Consider the following 11,780-nt stretch of genomic DNA (forward strand, 5'->3'; position numbering starts at 1 on the left):
GGATTATATCATTTGCTGTACGGGAATTCTCATGTTCTGGATTTGGCTGATTGCATCCTCATGCTGTCATTTAATATATTCCTCTCTACTTTATATCTCTTGTAAACTGGTAATGAGATTTAGAGGCACGATTATATTTAGATTCAATATTTTCCTTTTAAAATTTTTGCAAGGAATTTTTATAAGGGTTACCATGTGTTTTGCATCATATCAAGAAATATAATGTCTAGTTGTCCCACTTTTAAGTGATATTATATTGATCATGGGTTCAGGTATTATCTGATTATTCATTAAAAGGTTCTCCAACTTTTTCATTGTCCATTAACTTTATTATTTTTTTTTACATTTAAAAAAATTATATACAATCAACTATATTTCTTTGTAATACCTCCCAGTTTTCTGAACTGATTATGATGACAACGCAACCACTAATTTCTAAGTACATAGTGTCTTCTAACTTTTTAATGAAAACTTTATAATTTTGTTTGCTTTTCACTTTGGTCCATTTGGAACATGGTATACAATGGGGTTCCACTTTTATTTCCTTCCAGATGGCTGGTCAATTGTGCCTGTGTTGTTTGTTTAAAAATCCATCTTTTCACCATTGAATTAATTACTGTTTTGTCCTGCATGAAAAACCTACAAACTGAGATCTGCATTCTGTTTCTATTTCACTAATTTTCTATTCCTATACCAATACCATATTTATCTTATTAAATGACATATGGTATGTCTTTTAAGACTGGTTTTCCCTCACCCATGTTTTCTTTCAACTTATTACCTAATGAATTTAGTAGCCATTGATGATCATTTCCTTGATTTATTATTTTAATAGAGGTTATTACCTTTGCTTTTAAGAACTTGATTCTGCACGTTTTAGAAATATAAATTATGTATAATTCCTAGAGTACATCTCTTTGATTTTTAAATATACATCCATAAAATAACCAGAGTGAATTTCTTTATGATTCACTTCAAAGCTGAGTAATTATTGCTTCCTTAGTTTTTTAGATTTTTTAAAAGTAAATCAACTTTCTTTTTGCTTCCTTCCTCCAACCCCCAACAGATTGAAGAAGAGATGTTGGCTTTGCAGAATGAACGCACAGAACGAATACGAAGCCTGCTGGAGCGTCAAGCCAGAGAAATTGAAGCTTTTGACTCTGAAAGTATGAGACTAGGTTTTAGTAACATGGTCCTTTCTAATCTCTCCCCTGAGGCATTCAGCCACAGCTACCCAGGAGCTTCTGGTTGGTCTCACAACCCTACTGGGGGTCCAGGACCTCACTGGGGTCATCCCATGGGTGGCCCACCACAAGCTTGGGGCCATCCGATGCAAGGTGGACCCCAGCCATGGGGTCACCCCTCAGGGCCAATGCAAGGGGTACCCCGAGGTAGTAGTATGGGAGTCCGCAATAGCCCTCAGGCTCTGAGGCGGACAGCTTCTGGGGGACGGACGGAGCAGGGCATGAGCAGAAGCACGAGTGTCACTTCACAAATATCCAATGGGTCACACATGTCTTATACATAATTTAATAATTGAAAGTGGCAATTCCGCTGGAGCTTCCTGCCAAAAGAAACTGCCTACAGACGTCGTCACAGCAGCCTCCTCACTTGGGTACTACAGTGTGGAAGCTGAATGCGTATGGTATATTTTATTCATTTTTGTAAAGCATTCTGTTTCGTGTTTACTAATTGGGATGTCATAGTATTTGGCTGCCGGGTTTCTTTTTTGTTTTGTTTTTTAACTTTTGGAGAAGTTTTGAAAAGGGGAATCGATATGTATGTGTGTGCTTATGTGTGTTCGTACACACATCATGCGTGTGGTAAAAAGAAATTGGCTAGATAGGGGGTATTTTCTGAACACTGCAAAAATAAAATACAGCCAAATGGCTTGAGTCATCACTTTTGGGCAACAATATCCTAAGAAGTTTGTGAAAAGATCTAAAGCCTTTCTCCATACCCCAAATTCTTATGAGCCACTCACAGCAGGCAGCATATGCTAAAACAAGTTATTATGGAAACACACTTGTATCCCCTTACCAGTGTATTTTCTTTATTAAATTGGTCTGACTTCTCAGCCTCATTTGTAGTAAAAAAAGTGGAAAGCCGTGAACACTGAAGGGTTGCATTGACCTTTTTGGAGAGTAGAAAACAACAGTTCTTTTTCTGAATGCTGCATAGGCTTGTCAGTGATTTTGTTTTTCCTCCCATTCAATTGTGCCTTCTTTGTGGCACTGCGAGATGGAGGTGCTTAAGGAGATCACAAGGTATGCAGGAATTGCATCAACAAACCTGTGAGCCTTCAAAGGGGAAGACCAGAAGGGTGAGAGAGGTCCCTGAAAGTTCATATGGTAGATGTATTCAGCAGCAGAGTGAGGAGATGAAGCCTATATATCCTGATGTTTTGTTGCTTATACTGTGATAATTCATCCTAGCTAAGCTCTATAACTCCCAAAATCCCAAACAGTACTTTCACTTTGTACAAAAACAAAGACGTATAGCCAATGCACATCAAATGCCTGAGGTATTTGAATAATGCCATATTTGCAAACTGCCATCTTTTGGAATTCTCATCACACTACGTAGACATTAATTTGATTACCCCCCTTTGGCTTATGGGATTTCCTGTTTACAAGTAGAATAGCCAATTATTTAAAGTTTAGTTGCCATAGTGAACTAGGAGTCACTGAGCCAATGACTTTATCAGCTGCTGACTAATCCTCACTACCACTGTAGATTTTGCTGTGTGTGCAGGTCCTCTTTTTTTTTTTTTAATTACTGTTTTTGTTGCTGCAATACTTTACAAACTTCTAGTTCCTTGAGACTTAGTGACCATTTGGCATCATGTTAACATCATGCAATAGGAAACACCACTTCCTGAAGTCTCTAGCCTCAGTGCTAAATTACTACTGAAAAGGAACTAGCAAGTTTGGCAAATTAAAAAAATTAAGTTATAGTGGTCAGGGAATCTCTTGACAAAAGCTAACCTTTTTTTCCAGAGAGGGGTGTGTTTTGTATTGTTTTTTGTTTTGTTGTTTTGCAATGAAGGATCAACCCAGTGCTGAAAGTCAGATGTTACTTAGTATTCCTTTGCCAGTGTGGAAATTTAGTTGAAGGTAGGTAGGGAGCTGTGAGTATTACTTGAAGAAGAAGAAAAAGTTCTTTCCAGTGACATATCAGAATTTCTACAAGTTACTGTCCTTGCCCCCTCCCCAGTTGTCTTGAAGAACCCTTGCTGCTAACTCTGGATTCTGCTTTTCATATAGTCAAAGTCTTCAAGTTAGAATTCTCGAAGTCCCTCTTGGTGATACTTTCCACCTAGACCAGACTGATGGTCAAATGTAATCTATCACTGTTTGAGTCTTGGTTTTCTCAATTAAATTTAAGTCTTCCCCAAGTGTGAGTGTCCAATCTCCACGAATCATCCCCTTTAGGAGTTTCTGGCATTCATTTAAAGGTAACTGGAAGAAAAATTAATATTTTAATGTGAATATTTTAAAAACCAATATCACAATAGAATCCAATCACAATTTTAGGCAGAGTTTCAAGTAGCACTCTGACACATTGTCCTCTTGGCCGTGCTCAAGATCACCAGTTTTTAGGTGAACGTGACTTGTACTTGTCATATCTAATTAAAGGGGCTTTTAATTTTCTCAGTATCTTTTTTGCATTTAAATATTACATAATAGTTCAAACAAATTGAAATATCTACCTATTTGGGGGGAAATGATAGGAGAGAGCTTTAGAATTAATAAAACATCCAAAAATATAATGGAATTTGATACCTTTAAAAATTTATTATTAGCCCCTTGGTACTACTAGAGAGGTGGAATAGGGAAGCAGATCAGTTTTGCCCACAAACTCTTTAAAACCTAAATACTGCCAGTGATACATGTTAAAGTCCACTTGTGGACTTTAAATTGACTTAACATTAGTCAACTTGAGTTACTGAGTTTGTGCAGAGCATATGTACTTGTAAAATCGTGATTGAATGCCAACTCCAGATGTCTACCCAGTAGGGCTTTATATCTGATTCACCTGTGTGGCATCCAGTTTTAACATGTAGGTCATGAGTATACCTGGATTATTCCATTAAGTTAACTTTCTTTGCAAAAATGGTTCAAATTATTTGGTTAGTGTATGTTTGTAAGATCTAACTTCTGAAGAATCTCATACATGGTAGGAATCAGTAAAAAGTAAAGCTTGTAGCAGGAAATTTTGAAAAGTTTAAGAGATTCTGAAGAAAGAAGAAGGCACTTTCTCAATCAGTGTGCAAATGTCAATATTTGATCAAATTACTACCTCCTCCCAGTGTTGGTGTTCACTCAATACATATGTGTTTAAGAAATAAAAAGTATGAGAAATTTGTCCAGCATATCAGAAAGTTATAAATGCTATATCTGGTATCCAGAGCTTGGCAGTAAAAATTTTCTTGTGTTCACTATCTCTCTCTCTCTTTAGTTAGCATTTAAAAAATGCAAAACCTCATACCTTGAAATATATTATTTCTAATTGGGTTCTCTTCCTTTTACACATATCTTTTTTCTCCCCTTATTAAAGTCAGCTCTAACCCCAAATTATAGGTTCTTCATTATATAGTAATGTTAGCTGGAAAATGTTTATATGATTTTTATTCAGAGCTGCCCTTCTTTTTAGTCATTTTTATGCCTAGAGATGAATAGTCCTGCATTTGATGCCACGCCCACAGGTATAATATGCTTGGTACTCTAGGCCAAGGATTTCTTGGTAAATTAAACTTTTTAGTTTAGTCATGATTTTCAGCTGCCCAGACATCAGGTAAACACTATTCAGTACACTAAAGAAACTGTCCTTGACACTCCCTCCCACTCCCACCTAATTTCCCTCATCCTCTTTTCAAAAATCAAAAACTCTATGAGTGTCTTTTTCAGACCATAAGGCAGACTTTAGTAACTTTCTACTTCATTAAGTACTAAATGTCTGGCATTTTAGACTTTTATAAAATACATTGTGTTGGACACTGGAATAATACTATTTATTTTCACCTGTGAAAAATGACTTCATTGTACTTGAAACACCTCCTTTGCATTTCTCCATTTGTGCCATTCACTAGTGGAAATAAATTGTATTATACCATGATCTACTGGCTTTTTAAAACTGTGTTAAATATGCACATTTTTGGTATAGCTGTTATCATTTGTATGTATATATTGTATATACATATGAGTGTCTGTGTGTATAGATAGATGGATGTAACTCATACTGTACATTTCCATCAGGGCACTTAAGGTTCTGTCATTTTGTTTTGTTATTTCAAATCCTCAGTTAAGGCAAGAATGCATGTGTTTAAGAATGAGTACTCTGGGGTGATATTTATGAGAAGGTGGTCATTAGATGCAGTCTTTTCTTCTTTAATCCCCTCTTAGCACTTGTGTAGGTGGAAAGAAAGTTAAGTAAAATGTGGAACCATAAGTTGCAGATACAGTAGAATAGTGCTGGGGAAGGAGCCAATTAGTGTTTCTATGAGTTTGTGTTGTGATGCAATAAAGATAAGTGATGCAGAGAGAAGTGAACCATGGAAATTAAAAACACTGGTGATGATTCCTCTGCAAAGATGATGAACCAATAAATCACACAATCTTTATGTGCACTCTATGTATTTCTTAGTACTGATGTCATTGATCCTCTTACTGTTTTTCTCCATTAATACCAATAATTATAAATTTTGCTAAGGACCAAAACAGCCAAGAAAAGAATTACTGCTAAAGCATCTAAGGTTCTCCTAAACTATAAAATCAACAGGAACTGGCCACTGGGAGAGAAGGATATGGTATTGGCATGGGGCTTTCTCCCTTTAGCTGCTGCTTCTAGCTTGCTTATAAGTAAGTTCTTTGTGCGCCTTCCACCCCTTCTGAGCCACTACTATTCAAGCAGAGATTTGGCTCAGCACAGCAACCCTTTCCTAGGAGGCTTGTGGTCTTTTGTCCCATGCTCACAATGTGAAGTGTCTAGTGTATATTCAAGTCAGAAAATAATATATTTAAGGTGTTTAAGTATGAATCTCCTATAATGATGAAAGAAGAGGTTTTTGTTTCTTAGAAAACTGCCTTCTCTAAGGAACAAAGCCAAAACTTGGGCTGTCATCTTTGAGCTGCTTATCAAAATACAGACCATTATTAAAGAGAAACAGGTTCTCTATTTTGTTTTCCCTCATCTAACATAATAGGTAGTGCCCCGACCAGGTTGTAGCATTGCCTTTGAAAAGGCACTCACTCTTAGTTGTTAAAAACTGGAAAATTCCCATTCTCAGATTCTAAAAGAATGAAGAGTATGCTGTACACTTAGCAGACTTGCCTCTTGTATGCAAGGACTACTGATTGAAGTCTACTTTGCTGTGTGTCTGGTTATGTTGTCTGCACTTTTATGAAATCACTACAGTAGACTACATTGGAAATGACTATTAATTTGTAAAGAAGTGAGTTTTATTAAACACTGTCTAGGAAAAAAAGTGAAGCTGAGAACTCTTCCTTTATTGTATATTTATATTTTCTACTGAATTCTGGAAACCCCCCTTTGAAAGTCACATTGACTAATTTTCCCCTCGTTTATATTCAGATTTCCAAAATTTCACTCAAACAAGGGAAGAGAACCCACTTGGCCTAATGGCAGCCTTCAGATCATAAATATATAAATTAGTATGCACCTTATCTGCCTGTTGTGGGTTTTTTAAACTTGCACTTCCCACCTACCCAAAAATAGATATCCTTTAAAGAAAATAAATGCAGAGAATTAAAATTGGGGAGCCATTTACTATGTCACCATCACTGTTAACTGTTTCCCAGCAATCCTAACTTTGAAGTTTCAGAAATTTTGTGTGTACGTGTGAATGTGTCTGTGTTGGGTTTGTTTTGTTTTTAAATATACAAGAGATTCTCCTTTAAAGAGAGAGAAAGGTTAATCCTCTCTGAAACAAGATACCCACTGGATATACTAATCTGGACATCTGTAGGTAGTTTGCAATGAAAAGGTGGAGAGAAGACAAGACTTCTGAATGAATGAAAAGGGTATCTTGATGCCCAAGAACTCCCCCCCCAAAGTACGGGTAATTCAACCTGCACAGTTTCCTTTTCACTCATAGTTTTTAGCAATTGTGAGTGGAAAATCATGTAATTATCTGTAAATATGTAGCTAACAGATTGACCTAGTTTCTGTATTTTTTTGTTTTTGTACTAAAGTTTATAAGTGTGCCAGCTAGAGAGGAGTTGCTGTCATTGCTGATTGTGGTCCTAGCATCTAACCCTGAAACCATCCTAGGTGACATTTTTATAATTAATGCTTAAATGTTGTTAAACAGGGGGAAATGAAGCTTAATCATTGGTCAGGTCTAAAATCTTTTGAAGTGAAGTCATTTTATTTAATATAATGATTACATGTGCTCAATCATGTATGAGGTAGGGAACCTCCCTCCCCCAGTGGCCATGTTTACAGAAGTGTGTTTTTGTCTATAAAGTGCAAGAATTTTAATGTTTATGTAAATTATGCAGGTAACATTATGGCTTGGAACTGTTTATTGGGCTCTTCAGCTGAATTTTCAAATGAAATGAACTATTCTTATTGTTGGCACATTGATCCCATTTCTGGAGCATTTTCCTATTTCCAGAATTACGTAAGTTCCTTTGTCATTATCCCCACTTAACCTTTCTCTGATACGCCTTATAGCCCTAGCCCTAAGGTGTTTAAATCTGGAGAACATAGACAAGGGAAAAGCATTTTTTAAAATTCATGAATCCTCATTTGTATGCTTTCAGTACTCATATGTTTCTATGACAACTCCGAGGTCAGTGGAGTTTAGAAATGAGATACGAATGTTAATGAAAAGTGTGTACTATTTGCTTTTGCATGGCTTGGCTTAGCATCAGAGGTATATTAGGGCCACTTGAAAGCATGAAGACCAGTTGTATGGGAACAGGTTTCTCTTAGTGGCACATTTTGCTTTTTTCTGAGCCCTCAAATACATTGCCTCAGCATGAACATTATTGTTACTATAAACTGCACATGGTCATGGAGTGAATTGTGTGATTAAAAAAGATCTAACTGCGTAATGTTTGCAGATTCTGGCTGATTCATGTGACTATTTGGCACATATCAAACAAATGAAGGGGGGAGAGATATTGGAACCCTTCTAAACCCCTTTTTTGTCGTAGACAAGTACATTTAATTTAAGATGTTGGCTGCCCTGGTGTGTTGCCAGACAGCTCTTTTTTTGGTGCCCCATTCCACATGTGCTTCCTTGCATTTCATAATATCACAGAAACTACCACCCCTCCTCCCCAGTAGCATTTTATGTGTTATACCTTTTATTCCACATTAAATGGGAATTGTGCCTACTTAGAGTGCTCCTCCAATTAATTATATACATATGTCCTAAAATAATCCAAGCCAGTCACAAGGTGGGAAATTAAAAAAAAAAAAAAAAAAGTCCACTTGAGGCCAGTAATTTATCTGACAAAGTATTTTACCACATGATCTTGACACTTGATATATGAGCCTATTAGGAGTTGCAGGTGGTTTCATAGAGCAAAATCCAAGTGGAGAGGGATATGTGGGGTTTCTATTAAAGAGATAATTTTGTTCTTATTTTACCTTTCCTTTTATGATCCTTCTCTACGAGGTTAGAATAGGTTAATTCTCCAAATGTATTTTATTTTGTTTTTTATCTTTTAGGGAAATTTTTACAAAAGCGATGGTCTGATGTAAATAACATTTTAAAGTATAGTGCACATAACTTCCCCAGATTATTCCAACATGATAATTTGTAAATGCTTTAGAGTTTTTTAAATTAACACTTGTGTTGCTAAATCCTATTTATGTAAGTCTGCTAAAATTTTTAACCCATTTAAAACTTAAGACATTTAAATAATGGATGGGTTACTTTGAGCAATTTAGCTTTCAGAACCCCCTTGTTTTAGTATATGAAAAAGATAGCTTAATGCGCATTAATGAGGTTGGAGAGACTATGAGAAATATGTATAGTGTATATTTTAAAACAGCTTTGCTTGTATTGTGAAGATTTAAAAACAAACGAGATTTTTAACGTAACTATTAACACAGTTTTAACATAAGTTATCCCACTGGGTTTAAGAGCATCTTGAATGTATAATCCTTTTTGTAACCCAGGTTGGTTTCTGCTTTTACCAGTCATCCAAACATTATTTATGTTTTTAATTTTATATACTCATTTCCCTTTATTTTCCTCAACCAGCATGATTTTTTTGCACATGTATTGTAGAAATTTTTAAGAAAAAAATTAATACATCATTTTCTCTGGGTTTTCTTCACTCCTCTCTTCCTTTCTACTAACCCCTTACCTTAAAGGCCATATCGCTCCATTTGCATTATTTGTGCAAATGCCAGGGTTGGTTTTTATTTTTATTTTTGCTATTTACCTAAAAAAAAGAAAAATGCTTCAGTCAATTGCTTTTTTATTTAAAAAAGAAAAAAGAAAAGAAAAAAAGCTGTAACCTTATCATTTCTGAGCAGACCATTGAGGGATGAATGCACACCTGTAATAGCCCAGGACCAGCTTTGGTGGCTAAAGGGAATATTTTAACCAAGCAAGAGGTTCTTTTCTAAAAGTGGTATATATTATTCACAATCTCTTTCAGTTATTCCCACAAGTCAGGGGTCCAGATAAAATGAGGGTTATCAGCAAACTGATATGTTATCATTGAGGTTCATCAATGAATTTGTACATTTCTAGTTCCCTTTGGTGAAGGGAAAAATGATGATTTTGCAAGACCTAGATTTTGGCTTGGTTTCTTGCCTCCTTTTTTGGCAGCCTACATCTTCTCATCTCCTAAAGCCCTTGAGCCTGTAGGGTTTTTGTAGTGGACAAAGGACTTGTGGCCTTTTAAAACTGGGACTGATTTAAAAAAAAATTTTTTTTGGTGAGAGATTATCATCTTGAAAGTGATATTCTGCCACTTTACAGATGACTAATTTCAAATACAGTCCTCTGAATTTTCAAACTAAACAGATGCCCACAGTGGAGGCTTATCAAGGGTTGCGACGGGGAAGAAGCCTCTCCCTCACTGTCAGCACCAGCTGGTAAAGGTGACTGTACAGATGTGCATTTTCCTTTTGGTAGAAATGGTCCACAGCACTAACTGGTAAGGCTTATTGTACAGTATATTGTCAGTATTCTTCTGGTTCAACATACCTTATAGTTCATATATAACCTGTATTAATTGTATAGATTGTGCATTTAAAGCTGTTACCAAGTTGTCAGAACATAAGAGCGAAAACAAGGTGATATGTAATATTTTGTTTGTAAGTATCCTTTGTATCATAGCAAAGGAAATGTTTAAAAAAATCAACTGTAATAAAGTAATTTTAGTACACAGAGTGTCTGCTCCGTTTTTTTAAAAAGTAATTTTATTCCCCCTAAGAATACAGTATATATCAATTCAGTGACTATTGGATAAGTACTGGATCTCAGGCACTGTGCTGGATGTTGAGATTATAAAAATGAGTAAGACATGGCCCTGGCCAGTGTGGCCACATTGGGTGGGCAGCGTCCCATGCACTGAAGGGTTGCTGGTTCAATTCCCTGTCAGGGCATGTGCCCTGGTTGTGGGCTCCATCCCTGGTGGGGGGTGGATCAGTGTTTCGCTCTCACATCGATGTTTCTCTCCCTCTCCTCCTCCTAAAAATCAATTTTAAAACCTTAAAAAAAACATACACACAAAAACCCTGTAAGATAAGGGTAAGGGTAAAACTCCTTGACATACACATGAACCCCCTGGTCTAATTGCCTGAAATTCTGTTTGCCCAGAGAGTGAAGTTGCCTATTGTGTTGTGGGTGTCAGGTGATTCTTTAGGTTCTTAACAGCTTGATGCAGGTCCTTCAGTTTTGTATAGACCTATTTGTGCTCTATATAACTACAACTCTTTCCACACGTGGACACACAGATGTGTATGTAGTTCTTGGACCTTGTGCAAAGCTTCAAAAGGTGGCTTCATCTGGACTTATCTTCCTAGCTTTGAAAATCATCACATTTTAGCCCATATGGGGCAGAATATCTAGTCCAGTTCTGTTATTTAAAACATTGTTAAAGTGACATTTTTGTCAGAAGGCTAATTTGGGTGGTTTTCATGGACTGTGGTTTAAATGTTTTTAAAAGTATAATTGAGATTACTGCTGTATTGAAAAGACTGTCAGAAAAACGGCACTTTAAACTTTTTAGTATAGCTTTTTAACTCCCAGAATGTCGATATTGAGCTATTTTGAGATTAACTAACATTTATTAGTGTTTCATTTGCCTGGGTCAAACAACTGTGGCAGAGCCAAGATTAGATCCCAGGTCTCCTACTCCATCATTTCCAACATCCCTGCTTGAATTTGGAGGAATTCCAAAAGGATTTACAAGCCCGGCCGGGTGTGGCTCAGCGGTTGAGCGTTGACCTGGGATCCTGGGGATCAGGGTTCGATTCCCAGTCAGGGCACATGCCCGGGTTGTGGGCTCCATCCCCAATCGGGGGCATGCGGGAGGCGACCGATTGGTGACTCCCTCATCGCTGATGTTTCTCTCCCTCTCCTTTCCTCTGTCTGAAATCAGTAAAGATGTATTTAAAAACAAACAAACAAAAAGGAATTACAAAACAAGATTTCTTTATGCTTTATCCCTCACAATTGGGCTCTTCAAACTACAGTGGAAGGAGAGTATTAGAAAACATGTGCTTCTAGCCTGTATCCTATGTCAACAACCCAAAACAAATGTCATTGGCTAAACATATCAAAG

At 36.7% G+C, this 11,780-nt stretch overlaps 1 protein-coding gene across 2 annotated transcripts in view; it reads left to right on the plus strand.

Annotated features, from left to right (window-relative positions):
* The window catches only part of TAOK1 (TAO kinase 1), a 107,494-nt gene extending 105,418 nt beyond the window's left edge, over positions 1–2,076 (plus strand). For both annotated transcript variants that reach the window (XM_081162204.1, XM_081162205.1), the window contains one exon: positions 1,067–2,076. In XM_081162204.1, coding sequence (XP_081018330.1) covers positions 1,067–1,528 — 462 coding nt within the window. In that variant the 3' untranslated portion in view covers positions 1,529–2,076. The remainder of the gene's footprint in view (positions 1–1,066) is intronic.
* The last annotated feature ends 9,704 nt before the right edge of the window (positions 2,077–11,780 follow it).

This window comes from Miniopterus schreibersii (genome assembly GCF_964146895.1).
Source record: "Miniopterus schreibersii genome assembly, chromosome: 16".
Classification (NCBI taxonomy): domain Eukaryota; kingdom Metazoa; phylum Chordata; class Mammalia; order Chiroptera; family Miniopteridae; genus Miniopterus; species Miniopterus schreibersii.